General features: G+C 43.4%; 1 protein-coding gene across 6 annotated transcripts in view; it reads left to right on the top strand.

Moving 5' to 3' along the window:
- TET3 (tet methylcytosine dioxygenase 3) overlaps nt 1-26,992 on the top strand; it is a 104,507-nt gene extending 77,515 nt beyond the window's left edge. For all 6 annotated transcript variants that reach the window (XM_081921251.1, XM_081921250.1, XM_081921252.1 and 3 more), the window contains 8 exons: nt 2,152-2,242; nt 5,583-5,676; nt 6,296-6,504; nt 10,128-10,278; nt 11,242-11,331; nt 13,064-13,201; nt 15,134-15,470; nt 16,510-26,992. In XM_081921251.1, coding sequence (XP_081777377.1) covers nt 2,152-2,242; nt 5,583-5,676; nt 6,296-6,504; nt 10,128-10,278; nt 11,242-11,331; nt 13,064-13,201; nt 15,134-15,470; nt 16,510-18,350 — 2,951 coding nt within the window. In that variant the 3' untranslated portion in view covers nt 18,351-26,992. The remainder of the gene's footprint in view (nt 1-2,151; nt 2,243-5,582; nt 5,677-6,295; nt 6,505-10,127; nt 10,279-11,241; nt 11,332-13,063; nt 13,202-15,133; nt 15,471-16,509) is intronic.
- The last annotated feature ends 577 nt before the right edge of the window (nt 26,993-27,569 follow it).

Below are 27,569 nucleotides of genomic sequence, written 5' to 3'. Positions count from 1 at the left end.
GCACTTTGACGTGCTTTTGAACTGCTAGGTTGGCAGGAGCAGGGACCGAGCAAAGGGAGCTCACCCCGTTGTGGGGATTTGAATTGCTGACCTTCGGATCGGCAAGTCCTAGGCTCTGTGGTTTAACCCACAGCGCCACCCGCGTCCCTGGACTAAGAATAGCTTAGCCTAAATTATCCATTTTTGGAGGGTTTTGGTTCCAGTTTATTATTGTTATAAATATAACATTATTTTATTAGGAAATAGAAGATATTGGCAGCCATCCTCTTTTCCCATCAATGAGTTGTATTTTTTGTTTACTAAATTGTAGGTTATATTATGACAAAGGCCGCAGGAAGGGTAAATCTCAGCTCCCAGCTAGTTGGTATGGGATTCATTAGAACTGGCTTATTAAGATGGGCATGTGGACCTTTTGGGAGCCTTTCAGAGATGCAGAGCTGAAGGCATTCCTGTTTTTCAGTCAGATACCTTTGTTGTGCTCTGTGGAAACAGGAAACAGAAGCACTTTGTTTTCAAAGCTGGGAGGGAAGGAGGAGAAATAAGTTTTGAGCTTGGGGCAGGGTTGCCATTTGAGCAGTGAAGAATTTTGTATTTGTAGCTTACCTTAATTACTAGGTCAGCAGACCCGAGATCTTAACCAGGAGGGCTTTCCCCTGATCTTGCTTAGGGCCTCTAGATGTGGCTGCACTTTTGTCTGGGGTTTCAAATATCAGCCTGGGACCAGTCCTTTTTGCTACTCCAAGTAGGTGAGAGGTCCCTGCCACTTTAGGATCTCCTGCATGTTTCTTAAGGCATTTGAATGAATGTTATGAAATACACAGCAGTATTGCAGAGGGAGGATGCACATCTTTTAGCCTGTACTTTTTGCTTCTTTAACACTACTTATATATAAAATGCCACCAGCTCTCAAGGAGCCGACAGGTCATTTGCAGAACAGAAAATGACAGTGACATGGCTGCTAACTTATGGTTAGTTTCTTTATTAAGGAAGCGGAACAGAGAAAACGCTGAGACTTCTGAGGACTGCTGCTAACTAGATTAGGCATCCCCAAATTCGGCCCTCCAGATGTTTTGGGACTACAATTCCCATCATCCCTGACCACTGGTCCTGTTAGCTAGGGATGATGGGAGTTGTAGTCCCAAAACATCTGGAGGGCAGAGTTTGGGGACTACAACTCCCATCATCCCTAGCTAACAGGACCAGTGGTCAGGGATGATGGGAATTGTAGTCCTAATTTCTAGATTAACCAGTTGCCTGGACTGGCTTGTAACTCCGCCCACTCACACTCTAACCCTCTATGTCAAGCACCTTCCTAAGGGACCTTCTCTGTTTCTGCCTGGCTCTCTGCTCTGTGACTGTCAGCAGAGAAGCTGTCATGGTGGCTCTGTGGTGGAGCTGCCAGGTCTGATTCCTGTGGGCACTCACCTCTCTTCCATCTGTGGAGGCAGAGCATAGCCGTTGTGGCTGGTACCCATCTCCCTCCCCTCCCTGTTCAGGCTTGGAATTGAGCTTGCAGAAAGAAGCCACAAACAGCAGAGTTCCCCACTTACTTGGAGAGTTAGTATAACGCTTAGCCTGTTCTTGATGATGTCACGGGGAAGACAGCAGAGTCAGGTGTCTCCCACAGCTTCCCCTATGAAACTCCAACTAGCCTACCTGCCTAATTGACCTTTCTTGCTGCTTCTGCGGTGGCAGCAAGGGAGTAGTTGGGACTGGAGAACCTCCAGCCAATGACCCCCAGTTATTGGACTCTGTCAGCCTTAGCTGGCCTGGCCAGTGAGTCAGGATAATGGGAGTTGTAGTCCAGCAACATTGGAGGGCACCAGTCCTCTACTCCTAGAATAAAGGAAATTTATTTCTTTGAAAATAATTTTAGGCCACTTTTGAGCATCAGCTTCCAAAGTAGTTTGTAATTTATCATGTTGTGTAAATCACAGTGCAGTTTAAAATCCCAGTTGTGTTTTGATGAGCTGTGCGTCTGCTCTCTCCCTCCCCACCTCCTCGTTTTTGCAGTTTCAGTGGGGCATCTGACCAAGGGCTTCATTCTGCCCACCTTCAGCTTAACAAACTTTCAGTTGCAACTGTTCCCTTTGCTATAAAAAGGCAAAGACATCGAGGTGAAATAATTCATCTGGTTTTGTTTTTAAACAGAGCAAATAGTGGAAAAAGACGAAGGGCCCTATTACACCCACCTGGGATCTGGACCAACTGTGGCAGCCATCAGGGAACTCATGGAAGAACGGTAAGTTGCAAAACATGTGCAGTTTAAAAAGATTTCTTCTCTTTTCTTTTTTAAAATTCTTGCATCAACATAGATAACCTTCAACACTTTGATTCTGCAATCACCATAACTCCCTATAAAAGGGAGCCAATAGCCCCATAATTATTATTTTTTAAAAAAAATTATGGGGTACCTGAATCCTTTTCCAATAGGAAAGGGATTCAGGTGCCCCATAATTTTTAAAAAAGTTTTTAAAACAGGTCTTTTCGGCAGAAGAGGTATTTCACAAAACAGCTGTGTCAAAAATAGAAATTTTCCCTTGTCAGGTATAGGAGGTGGGGAAGGGGAAGGGAAAGAAAGTAAGAATAAGGTTTTCATGCAAGTGACTCCAAATTCTTGCCTGACTTGGAGTGACACAAATTTTATATATTTACTGAAGTTCTGTGCAAATCTGGAATATTGAAAAAACTTACATTTAAAAGAAGAATGAAAAGGAATGTGTGCCTGACAGGTATGCAAATACCTGTGCACATGTCCCCAGTAGACTTTGCTGTGATTCTGTGGGAATCTGGAATATTGGAAAACTTGTAGTTCGAAATTAAATTAAAGAAGTGCTTACACACAAAGAACCAAATACTTGCACACAGTGCCCACAATGGGCCTCACACTTTTGGAGCTTACAGTGTGGGGGGAAGTACTATTTGGGAGCCAGTGTGGTGTAGTGGTTAGAGCAGGCATAGGCAAACTGCCCTCCAGAAGTTCTGGGACTACAACTCCCATCATCCCTAGCTAACAGGACCAGTGGTCAGAGATGATGGGAATTTTGAAAGTGCTCATAGATGGTTGAAGGTATACAAATGTGAATGTGGAAACAGTGACCCACATATGCCTGAAACCTTGAATGTCCTAGGGTTGGTGCAGTCTTGGTGGAGATTCCTCTGCCTCTGGACTTACAGACCTCTCTGCCTCTTCTCCTTCCTGCTTTAGCTCTTAGTGCTGCAGGCGTACAGTCTCAGTCCTCTGTTTTGACTGGCAGGTCCATATATATGCTGAGTCAGGCATTCAGCCCAAAGACATAGGGCCTGAGCAGACCTCTTCATTTCCCTGTTATATGGCAACATGCATTGTGGCCTGAAACCAGCCAACCCAGTTGAACTGATCTGAACTTGTTTGTGTGTTACTGATCCTGATCACTCTTTCCTACCACCTAGACTTTTAAAAACACACGAGAAAACAGTTTAAACATACCTTGCAAATTGGTTTCCTCCTTTAGAGAGAAGGGTTTTAATATAAATTATACTACACAAATTATATATGTGTATGTAAAAGTAGCCTCCTGCCAACCTAGCAGTTCGAAAGCACATCAAAATGCAAGTAGATAAATAGGTACCGCTCCGGCGGGAAGGTAAACGGCATTTCCGTGCGCTGCTCTGGTTCGCCAGAAGCGGCTTAGTCCTGCTGGCCACATGACCCGGAAGTTGTACGCCGGCTCCCTCGGCCAATAAAGCGAGATGAGCGCCGAAACCCCAGAGTCGGTCACGACTTGACCTAATGGTCATGGGTCCCTTCACCTTTACCTTTATGTAAAAGTAGCAGTTGTTGAAGTACATTATCTCTTAGTTGGTTGCCTCCAACTAAATTCCATTCACAGTAGAAGCATTGAAACTAATGGGCCTGCGTTAGTCATGTCCATTCATTTCAATGGATCTTCTCTGAGTAGGACCCACTGATATTATTTATACGGGGTGGGGGCAGCACACATCTTTTTTGCATACAGCAAAAAGACAGCATATGTCCTACTTCGCAGGGTTGGTGTGGGGATTAAATTAAGCAAGGGGAGAACCATGTACTTCACCTTGAGCTCCTTGGAGAAAGCGGTGGGATATAAATACAACAAAGTAAATAAATAAAGTCCACATGAGTTTTCTGAGAAGGGAGGAGGGAGCATGCAGCTTGTTTCTCATCCTCCAAATCGTGGTTTGGAGAATTGTGTGAAGACTGCCATGTTTTAAAAAGGGAAGTTTGGGCTGAGGCTCACATCCTCTCAGGTTTAAAAATGTAAGATGTTCAGGTACTTCTTTTAATTGTTGCCAGTAGAAGTGTTGTCTCCCTGGCTCATCCAGAAGGTCACTTGAATTTTAGGTATAACATACAAGAAAGAGGTGCTTTCCCCCTCTTGTTTCCATTGAGGAGTTTTACCCAGGCAACAGGGAGGCCTAGTGCTGCAGACTGCTTGCAGGTGGGCCAACACATGTTCAGACTGATTAGGTTACTCCCCTGCAGTTGACTCATAGACTGCTGAAGAAGCTGAGTCACCTCTAAACACATTGCCACTGAATCACCATCGCAGGCAGCACAACCAGGGCTGGCTGGGAGGCTGACGACCCTAAAGGCGGAGGTGGGAAAAGAACCTCTGTGCATCAATAACTGATTGGAAGAACAGCTCCCACGCTCAGTGAGTCCTTTTGAGAAGCACGTCTTCTGCAATAAAGTGAAATGCAACCTTTTCCCAGTGAATAGCAAAGCCCCCGTGGGTGACCTCCGGTATCCTGGAGATACTGCTCTTTGGGAAGGTTGAGTTGCAATTAATAGAACTAAGGTAGGAAGTTGTATTTGCCTGTCTCTTAGCTATGATGCCCCAAAGCACTGGGATGGCAAAACAATAACCACACCAAGCATTTTAGAGTACATGTTGGGTGAAACATACACAAACCAGTCCTCCCACTTGCAGGTAGCCTCCCTTTGTTCTTCCTTTCACACAAGCAGCGGAACAAGTCATGTTTCATTTCCTAACCACAGCTTCCTGTTGCATCCAAACACCCAAACTATGGTGAACAGCTCACAAACAAGCTAGAATATTAAACCATGGTTTTGAAGTTAGCTTACTATCCTGGCTAGCAGGGCTGTCTTAAGCATATGTGGCACTGGGGTGCAAAGATCCACCTGGCACCTGCCTCCCCAGGTTGCCCAGTCCTAGGCACGCAGGAGGGTGGAGTCGGCTGGCCGTCTCAGCGTCTTGCTGGCTCGGTTGCCCCTGAACTTGCAGCACAGAGCCACCCGCAGCAGAAGAGTCCACTGTGGCGCTCCAACCGACAGGCGGGCTCTTCCCTGGACTCAACTCTCGGGCTCTTGACCTGCCACCCCTGAGATCCCAGCGTCTGGGTGCCCCACACCCCTAGCGCCTATGGGTAAGACGGCCCTGCTGGCTAGTTTGAAAGCCATTTGGCAAGTGGAAGCCCAACCCACCTAGTAATCTTTCTCCAGTCTTTCAGGAAGAGGTTTCACTCAGATAGTCCTCTAGAGCAGAGCTCTCAGTCATGTGCCCTGTTTGTCTTCCTAATGTTGTGACTTTTCCAACCAGGTATGGTGAGAAGGGAAAAGCCATCAGAATTGAAAAAGTGATCTACACAGGGAAGGAAGGAAAGAGCTCCCGCGGTTGCCCCATCGCGAAGTGGGTAAGTGGCTGCCCTCCTTTCCCCTGGCATTTAGCATTTATCCCAGAAACTGCCAGCAAACAAGAATGTTCCCAAATTCTGCCCAAAAGACCCTCAATAACTCTCATTGCAGAAATAGTGGAAGGAAGATACAATTTCATAGTGGTGGTGGTAGTGGAGGAGGAGGAGGAGAGGGGCAAGGGCTCTCACCTAGGATGCCACTTCACTCCAGTTGCTTGGGCAAAGCAATGGAGGAAGGCTTCTACAGCCACTTATGGTCCTTCCAGAGGGATCCGGCTGGCCACTGTGGGAAACAAGATGCTGGACTGGGTGGGCTTTTGGTGGTCTGATCCAGCAGTTAGGCATCTCTTATGTTCAGGCATTGATGTGGAGACTGTCACCAGCCAACAGAGGTGCAGCACTGCCACGCCAGGGCAGTCAGCAGCAACTGCAGTTCCTTCAATTGTATGGAAAATAAGTCTACAGTGTGTCACTTTGCCCCATTAATGTTGACTTCTCTTTGGGCAGTTCTGCCCAGGAGGTTGGGCAGCACCACTCTGGCCCCGTTGGGGGAGGATGGCAGGGTGAGGTTGGAGGCTGTATTTTCCTTAACCAAGCAATATCCTCTCCTGTTTTCCAGGTCATCAGGAGGCACAACTTAGAGGAGAAGCTCTTGTGCCTGGTGCGACACCGTGCTGGTCATCACTGCCAGAATGCTGTCATCATTATCTTGATTCTGGCCTGGGAGGGGATCCCTCGTGCCCTGGGGGACACCCTGTACCAGGAGCTCACTGACACGCTCACGAAATATGGAAACCCCACCACCCGGCGATGTGGGCTGAACGACGAGTAAGTTCCTTTAGCCCTGGCTAGGCTGCTGGAGACAAGAGGCTGGTGGGACACAGCATTTTCCCAGAGATCTTGACCAGGAGGAGACAAAGCAGCTAACCACAGCCCTGTTCTGCTTGTGTGTGTGTGTGTGTTTATTTGCCCATGGTTTACTCTGCAGTATGAAGTTTGCCTCACTTGCCTGAGCAATGGAATTGATTTACTGAACGTTTCCTTGGACTGGGGAGAGGCGGGTCCTTTATTGACTCCTGATTTCTGCTCCTGAAGAGGTGAACATGTTACCTCAAAAACTAACAAGTTTCTCCTGCTTTCCCTCCTTCCTTCTCTCCCCTGACTACCATTGATTAGGGGCCAAATGGAAGATGCTTGGGTTCATATCAAACTTGCCCCCTCCAGGTCAACATTTTGAGCTCTTCCCTGCTTAAAATTATCAGATTCCGTGATAATGGGAATTGGCAATCCTCTTTTAAAAAACAACAATCTTGACATGAGACAAAAATACTAGAACCACACCGTCGGAACCGCCCCCACCAGAGCACTTTTACCTTCTGGAGCTGTTGTGCCAAATGGACCTTAAGCCTCCCACACAACGCAAAGGGTTTTTTAATTTTTAAGTTCTTTGCCTTGCTTACCAGCTCTGGGAGGCTCTCATAGGGATGTGTGAGACATCATGAGAGCCTCTCAGAGCCCACATGAGAGAGTAAGCAAGACCGTAAGCAAGACAGAGATAAAATAAGACTTTATTCGCATTAGCCAGTGGCCATAGCAACAGTAAAACATTACAGTATACGCAGAAAAGGAAATTTGATATAAGAGCACAATTTAAAGTCCTGAATCAGCTGTCAGTTAGTGGCCCTTATTCTGATTGCCCCTGCTATGAACCTAGCAACCTTTGCTGTTGTCTGCTCATTTTGATCTGATAGAAGAAAGGACATTGTGGCAGTGGTTGAGCGCCCTGGGATGGTTAGTACGAGTGGGGTGATGATCTTGTTCCTCAGGTCTTTGTAGAGAGTACAGGACAGGAGGACGTGTGCCGCTGTTTCGGTGCTACCGTCTCCACAGGGGCAAAGACGTTTCTCAGGCGGGATCTTTTGGAAACGACCCTCAAGTACCGCAGATGGCAAAACGTCCAGTCTTGCAAGTGTAAAAGCACGTCTGTATTTTGGGATAATACGTTTGTGCAGAAATGGGGCCAGAGAATGAAAATGGAGAGGTGGAAAATGAACATACCAAGGGGTAGAATTTCCTTATAGTGGCCAAGTTATTCTGATTTTTGATATCTTTTAGACGTTGACCAATTAGACTGTTTGCTTTAGTTGGGCCCATAGTGAGTAGGTGTTGTGGGGAAAGGCCACAAAAGTGAAGTTTTTCATAAACGGTTTTAAGCCAGACACTTTTATGGGAGTCTTGAAGTACTAGGGATAGTAAACCGGGGCGGGGGGGGGGGATATTTGAGTTTAGGCGGAGCCAGAAGTTAAGAGTTCTTTGCCAAGTCTGTACTTCTACTGAAGGGAGACTTGCCTCCAGTCTCAATGATGCGTTTGGGACGCATGGCGGTACAGAAAAAAATCTGCCTTAGAAACTTTGATTGAACAGCTTCCAAAGTGCTAAGGTGGTTACCAGTCCAAATCTGAGCCCCGTATAGTAGCTGTGCTAGGGGTTTAGTTTAGAAGACTTCTAGGGCTGATGGTATATGTTTGCCACCCTTTGTATGGAAAAAGCAAGTAAAAGTCTTGGCACTTTGGGACGCTTTTTCTTTTGCACATTTTGGTGTGCTCCCCATGACCCCGTGGACTGGAAGATAAGGCTCAAATATTTGAAAGCTTTGACCTGTTCAATTGGCTGGTTGGTCATACGCCAACTGTGGGGCCTATATTTTCTTGAGAAAACCATAACTTTGGCTTTCTGATAGTTTACGACCAGGTGTTCTCTCTGGCAATACACTGAGAATTCTCTTATCAATCTTATTAGACCTATTTTTGTTGGGGGTAAGAGGACCGCGTCATCAGCATATAATAGTACAGAGACTGGTTTTGAGGCCAGTTTAGGGGCTTGGAACTCTGGAGATGTTAGGCACTGGACCATGTCATTTATGTATAGGTTAAAGAGTGCCGAAGCTAAAATGCATCCTTGCTTGACTCCCTTTGTGGCTGGTACAGATCCTGTAAGTTGGCCATTTGTAGAGCAACGCACTTTCAGCACAGTGTCTTTATAAAGGCAGTTAATCAGATCTTTTGTCTATGCTTGAGGTGTTCAGTTTAGCCTATAGTCTTACTTGTGAGATTGATTCAAAAGCAGCTTTCAAATCAATGAAAGCAGCATACTTGGTGTACTTATCTATGAGGTAGGCTAGGATTAAGCAATGGTCTATAGTAGATCTGCCTTGCCTGAATCCTGCTTGCTCTTTCACAAGGATAGCCTCAACATCAATCCAGTTGATTAATTTATTGTGGAGGTGTTATGCATATAATTTACTAACTATAGTCAAGAGGCTGATAGGTCTGTAGCTGGCCGGATCCGATGTAGGCCCCTTTTTGAATATTGGGATGATTACTGCAATGGCCCAGCTGTCAGGGAGTAAACCAGAAGAATCAATGTGATAGAATATTGCTGCAAGCAGAGGTGCCCACCAGTCAATATTGGACTTCAAAAGTTCTGGGGGCAAGTGATCAATGCCTGGGGCTTTCTTGTTTTTTAGCTGCGTAATTAGGTCTTTTACCGCAGTCATGGACACTGGGGGTCAAGCTGGTAAGTTTTCTGGAGATACTGTTGGGTGATTAAGCTGAGCATCCTGGTCTAGGAAAAGTGAGCTGTAGTACTGCGTCCATTCTTAGGGTTCAACAGTACAAATTGGCCCACTCAATGCTCCAGTAGGCCTGATATGGTACACCAGAAACAGGATGTGTCCTTGTTGTGCGAGGCCTTTATTAGGCTGTACCAGGCGTTTCTTCCAGCTCTGCAAGACAGAGAGCTTAAAAGCTGTTTCTGTGCTGGGGAATACCCTGTACAAAAACAGCTTTTAAGCTCTCTGCATTCTGTGCATTCAGTTTGTTCAGTTTTAGCCAGCCAGCCTTCAGCCAGGTAAAGTTGAAACTGCACATGTTACCTGTACACAATAAATTGTTACCTGTACACAGTTGTGAGTTACCTGTACACAATAAATCGTAGCTATGTGTGTTAGAAAGCTCCCATGATTATGAATACTTATTTAGAGATAAGACCATAAGATTTAAGCTCATTAAAATATTGCAACATATTAGCCACTGATAAGACAGGTATACATAACAGTTAACGCACTATGTTGCAAGCACATTAAGAGTTAATCTTGGGAATAAACTTCACATCACATTAATATGAGCACAACCCATACCTCCCACATTATTAGAAAGGAAAGGAAATCCCCTTAACTGCTTTATAAGTCAATGCTTTTTAGAGCTCAAGTGTTGGTTTATGGTTGTGCTCCCTTGATGGGCACCTCCTGATGGGGGGATTTGGCCTTCCCAACTCATTTGTGGTTGACACCTTTAGATTCAGTGGGTTGGGAATGGCAAGAGCACAGGTCAGTAGCTGCATTTGGCTGCTGTGGACAGCATCTGAAATGCCTTCCTTTGTGTTCATTGCAGCCGGACCTGCGCATGTCAAGGCAAGGACCCAAACACCTGCGGTGCCTCTTTCTCCTTCGGCTGCTCTTGGAGCATGTATTTCAATGGGTGCAAATATGCTCGAAGCAAAACGCCCAGGAAATTCAGACTTCAGGGAGACAACCCCAAAGAGGTTAGTGAGACACCCACCCACCACCATGCCTCCCTTTGTTTTGCTTGTTCATTTTTCAAGGGGGATTAGGGCTCCAGGGTTCACCAGAATCTCTTAAGGGGAAGAGCAATGACACGGGATTCTGGCAAAGTTCATGTGAGACTTCCCCAAAAGTAGGCTGACCAAATACCTGCTTGCATTTGGTCAAGCAAGTCATTGCTTCCTTCTTGTAAACGTGAAAGGGCTGGAAAGTAGCCTCTACAAACCATACCAGAAATAAGTGGATGGAAAAAGTTTTGGAATTTGTCCTAATGGCAAAAATATTTAAGAACTGAAGGAGGGGGCTGCTGGCGGCACTAATAGGGAAACTGCATCACAAATTGTAACCATTGTACTGATTACTCCAGAATGAATTTCTTGCTTCCTCGTTTGAAAGGTGTTCACAGCTCCTATAGATAATATAGGTTATTGATCACTATGGATTCCATCCAACTAAGTTCTGCTCAGTGTAGATCAAGTGAAATGAATGAACCTCAGCTCCTATGCTCATTAATGTTGGTGGGTCTACTGTGAGTAGGACTGGCATTTGGCTACAACTCTATGATGCTAGCTTTTAATATTTGGTAGAAAGGATTGGGTCTGGGTGAAACGCTTGAACGTTATTACCTCTTGTTTTGGAAATGTCCCTGCCAGCAGTAGTTTTTGATGCAGCTCCTTTGAAATGCTTTACTATGGATCCATTAAAAAAAGGTGAAAGGGTTAGAGGCTATTGTCCTGTAGAAAAGCCCCTGCTTTGTGTGCAGAAAGTCCCAACCTGAATGAATCTCTGGCATCTCCCATGAAAAAGGATCGCAGGTGGTGACAGCGAGGTAGGAAATGACTCTGGGCCTCAGGGAGATGCTGTTGGCTGCTGGGCATAGGAGATTGAACTAGGTAGTCTGACTCATCAATGAGCAGCTATGACTCTCCCATCTCTCACTGCAGGAAGAAGTTCTCAGAAGAAGCTTCCAGGACCTGGCCACAGAAGTCGCCCCACTTTATAGGAGGCTGGCACCCCAGGCCTACAAAAATCAGGTACCTGGAATGGCCCACTGTACAGCTCTTGTTATTATTGTGCTGCTGATTTAAGTATAGATCCCAGTGGTTCTCAAACTTTTTTTTCTGGGCCATATTTCAGAATAAAAGTTTGCTTGTTCCACACTGAATTTTTGGCTGGGGGTGGGGTGGGGACCAGCTTCTAGCAGTGCTTGACTGGTAACATTGAACACATCTACTTGATATGCTCACGGGACATCCAGAAAGGATAAAACAATGCAGCTACATAAGAACAGAAGTCATTCCAAAATATTATTATAAAGGACCTCTTTCATATGTGCCCCACAGTGAGAGGCGTGAGCTTGCAGCGTCACTTGATGCTCTCATGTTAAAAGATAGCTATTCATATTCTGCAATAAATAAATGATACTATACAATACTGAAATGTTTAAATGTTTCTTTGATTGTCCTCAAATCTTCCCACCACGCTTGCCATCGTCTCCTGCTGGTTGCCACAGCCTTTAAGAACCATTGACCTATCCTGTCTATGAGGCTGTTGCCAAGGTCTGTTGCAGGAAATGCTCTGATTCGTTGTATACTGGTTTGACTGGTTTACAGCAGTCTTTGCCCAGCCTCCTATCTTCGAGATGTTGTTGGAACTCAACTCAGCTCCCAAAACATTGGCCAGCACTGCCTGGGGCTGATGGAACCAGATTGGCACTAGAAGAAGGCAGTATAAAAATATTGAGCAAACAAAAGATGGAGCCCAGGGTGGGGCTAGGTAAATGAAGGTTCAGGTCTTTGTGTAATCATAGAATTCTAGAGTTGGAAGGGACACAAATGGTCATCTAGTCCAATCCCCTGCAGTGCAGTCTTGTTTCCAAGGACAGTCCAGTCTTGGACTGCAACTCCCATCAGCTCCAGGCAGCATCATGTTGGATTCCAGGGCATATGGGAGGGTAGCTCTGGTGGCTGGGGCTGATGGGAGTCCAAAATGTCTGGACAGCACCAGGTTGAGAAAGACTGCAGGAGTCCATTGAAAGTGTGGATATTGCTTTTGTCTTGGCCCTCAGATTTTAGCCCTTTGTCCCTTTACAGCTCTAACAAATGCCCCCCCAAGAGAGGCATGCCTAGCCCCATCTTTGCCCACTTTCAGATTGGAGGCAGGGGCTTTTACCTTCCCCCAGCCTTTTGGTCTCTTCTAGTGGTGCGGGAGTTGTAGTACTGCCTCCTCTCCCTATGTTTTTAGCCTTTATTTGTGTTGCTGTGTTTTTACTTGTTGTTTTTATTTTATTTTAATGTAAGCCATTTGAGTTGCTGCTGTTGTTACATTTACATTTATTTATAGCCCGCTTTCTCCCAGGTGGCTTACACAAATTAAAATGACACAGATAAAATACAAAAATTAAAAATGTATGAAAGACAATTGTTACAAAATAATTAAACTCCATCTGATGTCAACTCCGGGGTGACTTTAGTATCGTCTTATTTTTATTCTACCCCTGACTGTATTCTGTGGGGGGAGGGAGGGTTAGGGAAATTAGGTGAGTTTTTTTGTTTTGTACAACTTCATGCTTTGTATTTAATAATAATAATGATAATAATAATAATAATAATAATAATAATAATAATAATAATAATAATAATAATAAGACGAAGACAACAGGTTTTAAAAGTTACATATTAAAAGTTACATATTAATATAAACAAACAAACCATACGTCTTTCCCAAGGTACTGCTGTGATTTGAATTGCTGTCTTTTCTCATCAGGTTACAAATGAGGATATAGCAATAGACTGCCGGCTTGGACTGAAAGAGGGGAGGCCCTTCTCTGGTGTGACAGCATGCATGGACTTCTGTGCTCACGCTCACAAAGATCAGCATAACCTTTACAATGGGTGTACTGTGGTAAGGAAGCATCATCGCTCATTTTATTAATTATTCATTGCATAAATGATACAATAACAGCATTCATTTTCTTCAAGGAGCTCAAGGTGGCATAAATGATTCCACCCCCTATATTTTTATCCTGTGAGGCAGGTTGGGCTGAGAGGCACTGAGTGGCACAAATTCACCAGGTGAACTAAATGGCTGGAGGTTTGAACCCTGATCTCTCCCAGATCCTAGTCTAACATTCTAACCACTACATCTGGCTCTCATTTTGGTTTTAGTGTGTGTGTGTGTGTGTGTGTTTTTCTTTTTTCCTTTTTGCATTTCTTTCTGGAAAGTTCCACAGGGGTGGCTGTCTTAGCCTGTTACAGCAAAGCTGCTAAGATTCTTGTAAGCCGTTCTTCACCAACATGGAACTTTCCAAATGCTTTGGACAACTGCTTCCATCAGCCAACTTAAGATGCAGCTGACTTCGTGCATTTGACTAAATGAACTCTAATCCTCCTGCACAAACATTATTGTCACAGAACCCCCTATAAGGTATTTAGGTAGAAAAACTAGCCAAATATAATCATGATAAATAAATGAGAAAGATGGACTCTAATGCAAACCTCCTAGATGGAAAAGATGGCAACAGTTAAGATTATGATACCTCCCAAAATACTATTCTTCTTCTTAAATCTTCCACTCAAAGTAGACCTAAGTATAATAAAGGCATGCCCGAAACTATGGACAGTTTTCCGTCTGGGAGAAGAAAAAGCCTAGGGCATCTGCTGAGACATTAAGAAATACAATAAAAGATGGATAATTGTCTTTCCCTTCATAACTAAACTTCTGTTAACTGTTGCCAGAAGATTTCTATGTCAAAGCTGGGTAATAAAAAAAAAGGAGAACATCATCCATGAGAGAATGGATAACTAAAATACGGGACGTAGTATGTGTGGTTAAGCTTACATGTATGGTGAGACCTAGAGAGGGTAGACAAGAAGGAAACATCTTCATTTTGAAACGGAGCCTTTTCATAATGTGCTGGAGTGGAGTAAAAGGTACAGTGGTGCCCTGCAAGACGAAAAACCCGCTAGACGAAAGGGTTTTCCGTTTTGGAGGCGCTTCGCAAAACGAATTTCCCTATGGGGTTGCTTCGCAAGACGAAAAAAATCTTGCATCCCCCGCGGGTTTTTTCCGCCCTTTTCTTAAGCCGCTAAGCCGCTTAACAGCTGTTCCGCTGATAAGCCGCTTAACAGCTGATCGCTGGAAGCCGCTTGACAGCTGTAGCGCTAATCCGCTAAGCTGTCAATGGGCTTGCTTCGCAAGACGAAAAAACCGCTAGACGAAGAGAATCGCGGAATGAATTCTTATCGTCTAGCGAGGCACCACTGTACGGGAGAATGCAAATCCATTTGTGTTACTTGGAACCTCATGATACAAATTTATTATGTTTGATTTTGGTGTGGCAATCTTTTCCTTCATGTTTAGCTTTAGATACTACATTTCACTCTACTTTTATTTCATTTTATTCGCCATCTGTTATATTTTTTATGTTTTGTTATATATACACACAAACACAAACAAAAAAAAACAAACATTCCTGACACATTCGTTAGACAGTCTGAGTGAGCAGATTCTCCTAGCAGTATCCTATCCTTTCACACACTCTTTTTATCCCACATGTAGCCTGCCTATCATAGTCTATATTATAAATTCATACTACACTATTCACAGCTCTATCTCATCACATCAGTTTGACCTAAATGTATAACCCGTGATTAATTGGCTCAGGTAAAGTGAAAGTATTTGTTCAACCATCTGGCAATAGATATGCCATCTTGAAATTCTCATTGTTCTAGGCATGCCTGAAGTCACTTTTTAGACTCTGGCCTTGCCGTTTTGTGTGTCCCCATTGAAGTAGCTAACTGGGACTCCCTGTGTGTTGTCTGGCCACTTCTTTAGGTGTGTACCTTGACAAAAGAAGACAATCGTACCACTGGGAGGATCCCTGAGGATGAACAGCTGCATGTCCTTCCACTGTATAAAATGTCCCCCACCGATGAGTTTGGCAGCGAGGAGAATCAAGCTGCCAAGGTGGACACGGGGGCAATCCAGGTTCTCACCTCCTTCCCCAGAGAGGTGAGAAAGCTTCCTGAGCCAGCCAAGTCTTGCAGGCAGAGGCAGCTGGAAGCCAGGAAGGCAGCTGCTGAGAAAAAGAAAATGCAGAAGGAGAAGCTGATTACACCTGAGAAAATCAAGCAGGAGGTTTTTGAGATGCCACCACTTCAGCAGGATGCAGGTGAGGGCAACAGATGTTGGAAGCTGAGAATGCTTTATTAATCAAAATATATGAAAATAACAACAAGAGATGTGGAAAAACAGTAAGAAAGGACTGGATAGTACTGTGAACATCATAAGTTTAGATTTGTGGACATTAAAACAGCAGTAAGAAGCAAGAAGTTGATTGGATCCCCTTCGGAACTTGAAATATGGGTACCCCCAACAAAAATTTAAAATTTGGCTGTTTAATTTGGAATTTATGTAATTTGGTTTATTTGATGTGATTGGTCGGTTAATAAAAAATTATTCTTAAAAAAAAAGGGAATGCTTTATTAATCAATGTCTCTGTTGAGGCACTGCTAGGCACAAGCAAAGGATTCTGGGACATATTCTTGGGTGCCAATCAGATTATTAGCTAGGCCATTTGGGCCTCACCATTTTTCCTGTGCAGCCTGTGTACTCTCTATCAGCTTTTTCCAGCTTGGGACCCTCCAGAGGTTTTGGACTACAACTCCCATCAGCCCTAGCCTGCACTGCCATATCGGCATGGCTATGTTGGCTGGAGATGATGGGAGTTGTAGTCCCAAATATCCAAAGGGCATCGGGTCCGGAAATGCTACTTTAGAACAATATTTTTTGAGTTAGTTGCATGCCACCCGACTTACTCCAAAGGCACCACCAATTGGAAAGCACTGCTCAAGAGCATGGCAAACAAACACTTTCTGCACAACTTAGAGAAAGACTGGTAATGGTAGATGTGTCATTCCTGGAAGATTGCTGTCCTCAATTACTATTTTCATTTGCAAATTTCATTTCTATTCCACACTTCCTCCAAGCAGTGGTCAAATTTTGCCACTTAGGAGAATAGTGCAGACTATCACAATGTGCGTGTAGCCACTTAGTTAAGTTTCCCCCCTCCTAAATGGTGTTCTTAGACACTCAGGCAAGGGACAGAAAGTCTGCTAGCCAGAAGAGTGGCCCAGATCTTCAAAGGTCTTGTGCCAAAGAAGCAATCTTGTTTCTGCAAATTAATATTGGTTTTTGTTTTGCATCTGCAGATATGCCTTTGAAAAGTGGACATTCCCAGCGGTCAGTCAAACCTTCCATCAAAGTGGAACCTCAGAACCACTACAACAATTTCAAGTACAACGGGAACGCTGTCGTGGAAAGCTACTCGGTGCTGGGGAACTGCAGGCCCTCTGACCCATACAGCATGAACAGTGTTTACTCATACCATTCCTACTATGCACAGCCTAACCTGCCTTCCATGAATGGGTTGCATTCAAAGTTCTCTCTTCCATCCTTTGGGTATTATGGATTTTCCAGCAATCACATGTTTCACTCCCAGTTTTTGAATTACGGTGACACAAGGAACGCACCCTGGGCAGGCACCAGCTACGAGAAAAAGCCTGATGTCCAAATGTTGCAAAATAACTTGAGCCATGGTTACAAGAATTCCGAACAGATGGATGAAATCCCACCCACTGTACGAAACAAAAACCACCACCAGCGCACCTACGAGAGATCCAGCAGGCATTCAGGCAAGCCCACGGCTGTGCCCCAGAGGTGTAACTCTGTCCCTCCAGAAGCCCTGTCATTTGCACAAAACACAAACTGCTTCAATCACCGAACAATCAAGCAAGAACCAATGGACTCTTTGTCACACATGGAGTCTTTTCAGAGAGCGGCTGCTATTAATGGCCAAAATCCAAATCTGAACCTATCTGATTTGTCCATGTCATCTCAGAATGGAGGCCCAGAACAACAGTGGAGCCCTTACAAAGTCAACAGAAATGAGTCCCCTTCGGACAGGACTAGTCATGCTGAGAGCCCTTGGAACATGTTTTCACCCAATGACAATGCCGGCGTTCTCAATGCAAACACACAGAATAAGTCCAGCTTGTTTGGTTCCCACTCAAATGCTACCAGGTTACCACAGTCCCACCACTTGGAAAAGCAGTGGAATATGTTTCCTACGGAAGGACAGCCTTTGCCACCTGGCCCTGATGTGCTGGGGAAATCATGGAGCCCTTGCAAAGTCAACGAGAACTCTTCAGCCTTTTCAGTGAATTCAAACCTTCAGGAGAAGCCCTGGAACTTGGGGCAGCTGAATTTTGGTTCCATCAAGGGAAACTCCAGACTTCAAGATGAGCTTTGGGGTTCTGCCAAAGCAGATGACAGGAGGACTCCTACGCCGGGCACAGGATTACCCAGCAGGCCATGGGCTTCCTTTGGCTCATTGACCTCTGTGGCATCAGGTGTGTGTGGGGAGAAGCCATTCCCTTCATTGAAAGCCGATGGTGGTACAATGCTTCTGGATGCTGGCCAGGAAGAAAGGCCATGGGACTCATTCAGCTTAGATGACAGCATGGAAGAGACACCCGAAAAGAGCATCAAGGAGGAAGAGGAGGAGGAGGATGAAGAGGTGTGGTCAGACAGTGAACACAACTTTCTGGATGAGAACATTGGCGGGGTGGCAGTGGCTCCGGCCCACGGCTCCATCCTCATAGAGTGTGCAAGGCGAGAGCTCCATGCCACCACCCCGCTGAAGAAGCCCAACCGGTGTCACCCCACACGCATCTCCCTGGTCTTCTACCAGCACAAGAACTTAAACCAGCCCAATCATGGACTTGCCCTCTGGGAAGCAAAGATGAAACAGCTGGCAGAGAGAGCCCGGGCGAGGCAGGAGGAGGCAGCCAGGCTTGGGCTCCAGCAGGACATCAAAGCCTTTGGCAAGAAGCGGAAATGGGGAGGCAGCTTGGCCACTGAGCCCCAGCAGAAGGAGAAGAAAGACACTGTCCCAACCCGGCAGGCCCTGGCCATCCCAACAAACTCAGCTATCACTGTGTCCTCTTATGCCTACACCAAGGTAACTGGGCCGTACAGTCGCTGGATTTGAGCAGAGCGCAGCTGGCATGGGGCCATTTTACCTCAAAGTCTGCAGCACTGGAACACAGTGCTGGTTTGTGGTGCTTTTTCCTTCGTGTGTCGGAGAGAAATACGAAGCCAGGCCAAGTGTGACATTTCCAGTATATTATCTGCACTTGGGAGTTGAGCTGAAGAAACTTATTGCTGTTAACATTTTTCAGTAATCTAAAAATATTTATATCTGTGCATTTTTAATCTGTACATCATGATAATGGCAAGAGAAATTTGTAGTGTCCTTTCGCAAAGGAGAGCTTTTTAATTCCATTCCAAATACACATGTGTATATTGGATTTTTAACAGAAATTATTACAACTCTGAAGGGGATTATGTGACATAGAAGCAAAATTTAAAACTCAGCTGCACCCTAAGCCAATAAGAATCTGCACCATCCATCACATCCAAGTGGGGTAGAAATCTCACATTAGAGACCTCCCAGAAACCAAGACTTACTATTAAAGTAGTTGTATAATTTGCTGTGTGATGGTTTCTTAGAGATTTAGTAGATTTCTTCCAGGAAGGAAAAAGCTTGGTGGAAGAATTAAGTAGAGAAGACAAGAGACTACAAATAGGCAACAGTTTCCACTTCATTGGTTTTGAACAGAGCATAAATTTTTGTGTGACACTTCACTTAACTTGGGAGGGGCCCCCAACAGAATAGATGGATTCACACAGTGGGGAAGCTGTAAAAAGATGACTCAATTCGCCTGTTTCAATCCTCAAGACAACTCTGAGTCTGCCTAGAGCATCTGAGGGGAGTACCAGTCCTCTGGGCATGAGTGCAGCTGGCACACGTTGCTGTCTGTGTAAAAATTATGTCGTGTAAACCACTGCAAGGTCAGGTTTGCTGTGAGCTTGTGGCCTAACTTTAACCAGTTTCATAGGAGGTGGAAATGAAAAGAATGAAGATAAAGATATTATTTCTGCCACTGCATGAGGTTACGTTTTTATTTAAAGGCAAGTTCTTTTGAATGAAGTTCTTTTGCCAAGGCAAGAGGCAGCGGCTGTACAGCCTGTGTAAAATTAAGCTAGTTTAACTTCTCCATTAACTGTTTTGGCATAAATATCTTACCCAGTTAAATTCATGAAGGAAGGAACTGAGAAAAGGACAGATTTAAGGAGAAGAGGTGGAAGGGGAGGTGGGGAGGACTGGGTAGAAGAGAAGCATCATAAAACAATATTTGGAAGGTGCTGTGTTTGCCCAAGAAGTGGCCTGTTGATTTTCATGTCTCTCACTCTGTGGGACTCACAGAATAGCACTTAGCAATGTTTTGGTTCTTGCCAAATTTATCATACGGTGTAACCATCCACACTTAATTTTTCCGTAGGCTAGGCCTGACTATTTCGAACTGATGTCCGCCTCACTTTTGAATCTCTCATTCTGTAGTGGGAAAAGTAAAGCTACTCTGGAAACACAAGTATCTCGGGCTGAGCTCCTGTATCTTTAAGAAACCATCATGGCAAACCTCTTTTTATCATCTCTGGTGCAGAGTCCAATGAAAAGGAAGGACACAATAGATCTCCTTTGTGCTGTGTTTTCAAAAGGTGCATGCTTACCAAATGAAAATGTCCACACACACCAACCTTTACACGTGGACATTTTCAAATGCAAAAATGAAATTGGCTTATTGTAAGTTTTATTTTATTTTTCTTGTGCCATTTTTTAAAGAGGAAATATCAACGTTATGTGATAACTGATTACTGCAAAACAGCTGGTGCTTTTCAAACTTTGAATCACAACTTTTTAAGGTTAACCTCTCTTTCCCCATCAGTAATGCAAGTTGTCTTAAGAATAGCTGATTCACGTAAGTGGCTACACTCTCTGAAGCCAGACCTCCCCTCGACAGAAGCATTGTGTTGCTAAAATGATGATAGGAAATCTTCCCTAAATTAGGATGAAATTCACTCTAATTCTGAACCCTTGTACTATTTAAACTACACCAAAAAGTTTACTTATATCAGGGTTGGTTGGTTGTTGTTGTTTTTATTTAAAAAATCTTAATAGGACAGGGCGCAAGGACAGAAGCGTTGTGTAGGAGGAAGTTTGTGTCTGTGGTTCTTTTCCATATTGTGTGAATTTCATCCTTTACTGGGAAAATGTTAATGATGAAGTCCCTGCTGGGCTTTAGGTGCTCTCACTAAATTTGCTCAGAAAATCTCCATGAACTTCCATTGGAACTGGGGGTAGAACCTTCCAGCCTTGAGGCAGCAACTTCAAAGCGTCTCCTCAAAATGGATGCCATCTTCAGATTGGGTGGCGGCAACTCTTTTGGCAATGGGTGCAAGAGTATTTTGCTGCCTTATACTACGGGTCTTTCTGTAGAAAAAATGGGAGGTCTGACTCCTTCAGCAGAGTAGGTCCCCTATGGCTTTGATAAGCCTGTGCATGCGATTTCTCAACACTGCAGAAGGCCAGAAGATCAAACACATTCGAGATCTGAAACTGATTATTCCTTGGCCACCTCCTTCTGCACTTAACAGGTGCCTTTTGAGAAAAAAAAAACGGCTTGCAAATTAAAACCTGTACATAGCATTTTGTTTACTAGGGAACCTTCTCAATCCTCACGCGCTGGAACAGGAAAAAAACAAAACAAAACCAGGATCTCTATACAGCATCCTGAGTGTTTTATGTGGTTCTGATTTTAAACTGTAAATAGAGAAAGATTTTTTTAAAAAAGCACTTTCACCAAGATTTAAAAGAAAAAAAATTACCCAATAACTTGAAGAGCAGTATGTTTTAAAACAGATTATTGCGGGAGAAATGTAAATAGAAACAAAATATTTAACATGCTTTTCCGTCCTTTTTTGTTTTTACTGTATTCTGTAAAGATGCTTTTTTTTTTTTGGCAAGGGGAAAATCAATGAATGATAATTGATTTCATATGCATACCCATGAGCGTATCGTGCTTGTTAAGAATTGTTCCAAGTCAGATTTATAGGAAATGTTCTGAATGTCATAGGATGATAGTGATGTCGTCCCATGCAAGGCCCGATCCTCCACTTCTGTAAATCAGCCATTGATTTCAGTGGGGCTGCTCTGACATGCTTCTACATTCTACATTCTACTTGTTTGTCGAATCATGGACTAGTTGGCCTGCCTCGATTATACCACTTCAGGCTTCAGGTGGGAAAATCGCATTTCTTTAAAGATTCACGTGGTCCCTCACCCCATTAACAACTACACAAAGTGGAACAGCTTTCTCTCTGTTATTTTAGATTTCTGCATGCAGTGAGGGTTGTTTATTTCTATTTAATGCTATCTGAAGTCTGATGTGGTCCAAATCTAGGAGGTCTCTGCATAAGCATGTAGCTCCAGCCCTCAGTTAAATCACCACATATTCCATCTTCTCAGGCTTTCTAGGCCAATGGCTGCTTGCTATTGGCTAATGTAGGATGGCTCCGTTAGCCGGCTGTAGTTGGGGGAAAGCATTGGACTTGTATCTCTTTCCAAAAACATTTTAGTTTGGTTTTTTTGTTACTGTAATTTCCTTGTTAACGTCTCATTTGACTTTCCTATTTTAAAGGTGTTGCAGGGGTGCCTTGGAAGATTCATTTGCATGACTTTGGAGAGCAAGAAATTGTAATATATGTGGGAAGGGAGGTGTGGCTGTGTATCTGACCTGTTGAAATCCTATTGTGTGTTCAGCTTCCGTTTAGGGATTTTTTCTGAGCTGTCTGATCATGGCATAATGTGGCTCTGGAGCTGTAACTTTCTAGCAATGGTGCCCTTAAGATCTCTGGATGAGGGAAATACCTTTTTGTAGAGGCAAGTTTAAAGAACAGGAGCTGTCTTGGGAGTCAGAAGGTAGCAACGCAGGAAGACCAATGAATTAATCCAAATTTGACTGTGTCCATTTCCACTGTTTTTTTCACAATAGGAATAGAGAAAAGGAGAAAAACGAATTGGCAGGGCAAGTCCTTTATTTGTCTCACACAAATAATTCAAAGGACCAAATGGTGCTTTCCCTTTGCACTGACACAAGTCCAGAGTGAATAAAACTGGAATAATTGTTCCCTATTGAAATTGTGTGTCTAAGGCAAAATTCTCATTTGCTTCATCTTAGATGGGTTTCTCTAAGACTTTTGGACTGAGATTCTCTCTTTTTTTAAAATAAAAATAAAAATCTGGCTCTCCAAACCCATTGTGCCAGGTGTTTCCCAGTATAATTGGTTGATCTTGGTGCAGATAGGAGGCAATCCACATGCTATTTGATTCTGGCAATGGCAGTATTAAATCTATAGCAGCATTATGTTAATGCTACCATCATTTTCTGCAGCACATACGTTATATGCACACTTTAAAACAAGGCTGCTAGAAGTAAAGGCAAAACTCCTGACTCTCAAAATCCTGGATAAATTGATGTACTTAGTATATTTACGAGTAGGGTGCAATCTGAGGTTGTTTCTCACTACGTATATAACCTACCTCGAATCTCAGTTGTTGGGAAAAGTTACCATGCCTCAGATTTATGAATAGAACTGTGCACAGAGTATCTACTCCTGCTTTAAAAAAAAAAAGGGGGGGGGGAGAATTATTTTATTTGGCAGTCATCTTTTTGCTTGCACATGGACAATTACAGCTCCTGTTGTGGTCAGGGTCATTTAGAAAAGTAAATGGAAACAGATATGTATTTATTTACAAAGGTGCTTGTAAAAGGTGTCTTAAGGGCACCACGTTGGCCCGACCATTCTAAAGCCAACGGGGTAAAAAATGATTACACTTCTCAGTCATAGGAAGTTGGATGTGCCGTTATGGCAGGTCTCCCTCAGTCTGCAGCAACGTTTGTGAGCTTAATTATGCTGCTTGTTGCATAGAGCAGCCTTCCCTAGTCTGGTGCCCTTGAAGGACCCATCAACCCCGGCCAGCACAGTCCATGGTCATAGGTGATGGGAGTTGGAGAGCACGGAACTAAGGCTGCCTTAGCTCGCACATCTCTATATGCCCACTGAACATCCTATTGTGAGGTGTGGGAAGCCAAGACCACCAGGGCCTTGAGCATCATGTTGGCCTTTTCAGAAATCATGAATCCTGACTGCAGCCCTTCTCAAAGGCAAAGCAACTTCTGCAGGACGGTAGTGAGAAATTTCTTTGAAATGTATCTTTTGGGGGTAGTGACATGAATCAAGTTAACAGCAACTAGCCCTCAATCATAATAGCTGATGGTGCTAAAATTACAAACAAAACTGTAATCCCTGGGGGAAAAATCTTGAAAAAGGGATCCAGTGGTGCTCCAGCTGAAGTTATTAGCAAACTCCCCTTAAACTTCTCTGGGAGAAATTTGGGTCGGTTAAGGTCCCTTCTTTAAGTGAATTCTTATTTCCTCTGTATGCTTTGCTGAGCTACTGGGCCACCGTGAGTGTCATCTGTTTAAAATTATTTCCTTTGGGGCGCTTACTCTTCTGGGTTAATCAAGAGCTCAAGCAGATCATGGTAAATAATTATTTATGGAGAAAAAATGCATGGACCAAACAGTATAGAAGGCAAAGGAACAATTCTGCATACAGGGGGTCCAGTTTGGGAAGGTGACAAAAAGGCTCATTGCTTGTGAACTTGCTATGAACTTTTGTGTGTGTGTAACAGGAATGTTGTGTTGCTGTCTCTGGTTAGCAGACAGTTGAGGAGCTGCATCAGTGAGACACGAGGTTATCCCAATATATCAGTAGAGTTAGAGAGCTCCCTTCTTTCTATTTATCATAGGTTGTAACTGTGTCCCATAGAAAGGCAGAGAGAGAGAAAAATGAGCAAAGAAGCCCTGAGTTGTTTCAGCTGATGCAATGTCTGCACTGTGGGCTAAAGACACAAATTTTAATAACCGAAATCTTCTGATGAAATGGTGCTATCTTGGTGGGTTCGTTTTAAAAAAGGGTGTTTGGGCTTGGGTTTTTTTTGCCAGATTCCATCTTGCTATGGTGCTACAGTATATGTCAAACCAGAGAACTGTACAATTAACTGATAATAGAAAGTTTCAATGTTTTAAATATGTTTTTTTTTTTAAAAGTCTATGCTCTGAGTCTGAAATTTACAGCTACATAATTTTTAGCTCATTTACATGTGTGTAGATCTAGCAGAGGTTACTTTGGTATAAATGACAACTATCCACATCCTAGGGCTAGATCCTTAGCTGATATAAATGGAGCAGCACAGCTTAGGATCAGATGCTGAGAGCTATCTTTTTACTAGTCCTACTTCGCTCAGTGGAATCAGGTGCTGGCAAAACTACCACCAGTGAAAAGGGCTTCTGGGATCAAGCTCAAAGGAAGTTTAACTATGAATAAGTAAAATTTAAAATGCTTTCCTTAAGCAGCTGGAAAATAAGGTACTACAAACTACTTTGAGATAACACTTGTGCCAATTTAGCAAGCGTGCATGGTGCAGGTATATGTAACATTCTGTATTGGTCATTATTATGCAAAAACAATGGGTGCTGAATTGGAAGTTTTGAGGTCACTCCAAGACAGAGCAGCTATTTATAAAGCAATGTAGTTGCGTCTTCTCCAGCTTGCCTGCTTGCTTGCTTTTATAGTTAACAGCAAAAAGTTATGACTTAGTCCTGCATTCCTTAACCAAGGAAAAATCCTTCTTGGACCACATCTGCATCTCAGTGTAAACAGGTTTATTCTATAGATGTTAATATTGAAAACGGACCCAACCTGTTGAAGGTTCATAGTGGAGAAGGGAACCAGGGTCTGGCCACACTTGGATTTGCTACCCTTTAGTCTAAAATGCCAGCTTCATTCTGCTACTTTATGATGGCTTTTTCTTTGTATATTGCTATTTGTGAGTAGTTGTGTCTGAAAGTTTTACAAGATACCTTTTTGGTGCTATTTATTTTCTCTCTCACTCTGTCTTTCACTTTTTCTCTCTCTTTTGTTCACAAGACTTGTTTTAAATGTGTACAGAAGCCAGGTTTTCATCATATAATAAGCTTGCTGTTATCACAATACATACAAAAAATACCTCAGAAACAGAGTATTGTGGCAACCTGTGATTCAGTTATAGCTAATGGGATTGATACAAATATTAGAAACAAGGTGTGTATTTTATTACGTCAACACTGTACTTGACATCTTATAGACTGTATGGCCTTTGTAGTTCTATTCTTGGGCAAGTTCTCACTTTCAAAATAATGAAACATAATGAGGAATCAGTGTACAGAACTAATAAAAAGGTGAACTGGGAGAGTGGTGCTTTCATTTCAGTAAACAGTAGATTTTACTGAAGTACCTCAGAACAGCGTATGGCCCACATGGGAAAGCATTTTTAGAAATAAGATCTTAAGCAGCTATATTATCAGTAATCAAATAATAGTTTCTGCACATTTGGTTTAAAAAAATCTGCCCCAATAGAATGTTCTCAAACTCTTTTTGCTGCAGAATTTGCAAAGGTTTCCAATGAGGTTTTGATCTGGGAACAGCAAAATCCTGACTTTATTCACCACCACCCGCTCCCCCCGCCAGCAAAAAGTGCATTATTTTTTCAAATATGCCATCCAGTTGGATTACTCCACTAAGCAGTTTTGAAAATGCAGAAATGACAACACTGGGTGGACTAAGAAACAGATTCCAGGGGCAAAGATGAAATGTTGGTGCTAGATTGGGACAGATCCCCAGCATATTATTGCTCTTAGCGCTCTACCACTTCATGGACAGTATGTGACTTGTTTTTCCAGACAGCAAATTATAAATCTTATGGTAACTAGCAAAGAGCAACATTCCTGTATTCTCTTAGGAAGGCAGTTCTCTGTGGAATGCAACAAGAGTCTCGCCTGCATTAAGAATATTTCATGGTCAAGATGTGAATTGTTGTTTCTCTTTTTTGCCTAAGAATAGTAAAGCAAATTGGCCAATTTTGTCTTCTGCTCCAATATCAGGGATATATTTTACAAGTGATTTTTGTTTGCCATCCTTTTCCTCCTTTTTTGACACCTGTTGTTTAGAGTTTACTCACTGCTGTTCAATCTTTGGAAAACGTCTGCTGTCCAGCTGGCTTTTGATTTTCTTTTTGCGTGTAAAACTAATTAAAAAGGTATAAAGCTGACTTCTAAATACATTTAAAAAAAATAATTAAGAGAAATGAGGAAAAGAAACAGGTTGGATTTGGCAGACTAATTCAGTTTAGTTAACCGAAGGCTGTAACTTCTCAATGTATTTGATTTCTTGTCTCTTTGAATTCACATTTGGTAAACGAGACCTCCAGTGGAGGCCACCTTGTGGACCACACTTGAAGATTTCTTTGTTGATTTGTGACTGTGGCTACTTGAAATGAAGTTTATCTGGGGTTGGTTGACAAATGGTAGATTTTACAATGTCTCAAGGCAATAGGACTTGTGTATTAAACTGTAGATATCCTTAGTATGGTAAATTTATGCTGATAATTTTATTTTGTATAATTTCCCCCTCTTGTCTGTATTTTTTTTCCTTTCACACTTCTCCCTTCAGTGTCTCTGAAAATTTATTTTTAGGATGCCTAAAAATTGCAAATATGGACCCTCCTTTTTTTTAATTTGTATTTTATTATGTTACACAACCAACTGGTTTGTGAAATGTATTATTCCCGATATCTTTAAACTATTGTGGGTGTTTTAATAAATTTTATATTTATTTTTTGCACTCAAATTCTGTGTGTTTTTTCCCTCTCCATCATCCAAGCTTAAGATTTCTTCTCACATTACATTTAAATGGTATTGCAGTAGTAATGCAAGTCATCAGGCCGAGTTGCCATCTGCCTTATGCCCCTCATGCCCTGGGCCTCAGAGGACAGAATCCTGCCCTGGCCATGCTGACACTCACTCAACTGCGTGGTCCTCCTTCATGGACAACAACGGGCACGTGGAATGCCTGTCCGTCACCCTTCCTGATACACAGAATAATGTGGCTGGTCTGCTTGCTCAACTCATCTGGCTAGTTTCCTATTACGGAGGTCTAAAACAGCATTGGACACACTTAGTTTTCCTGGGCATGTCCACCGAGTCTTCACTGTGACACCCTGCAGTGCCCCCCCCCCCCGGCTCAGTGTTCAGTGCAGGGAAACCAGTTGTGCTGCCCTAAACCCGCCTCTACCCAGGGGGTACAAAAATCATGCCTCTGCACTCCGGCTTAGCAGACTCTCTGAGCTGCTCCTCTGCTGCTCTGGCTGGCTGGCTGAGGAGTGCAGTCTCCTCTGGCCACCTTGGTGGAGGAGCATAAGGGACTG

This window comes from Podarcis melisellensis (genome assembly GCF_964234715.1).
Source record: "Podarcis melisellensis genome assembly, chromosome: 8".
Lineage (NCBI taxonomy): Eukaryota > Metazoa > Chordata > Lepidosauria > Squamata > Lacertidae > Podarcis > Podarcis melisellensis.
Note: the sequence above shows the minus strand (reverse complement) of the source record. Positions and strands in the feature narration are given on the sequence as shown.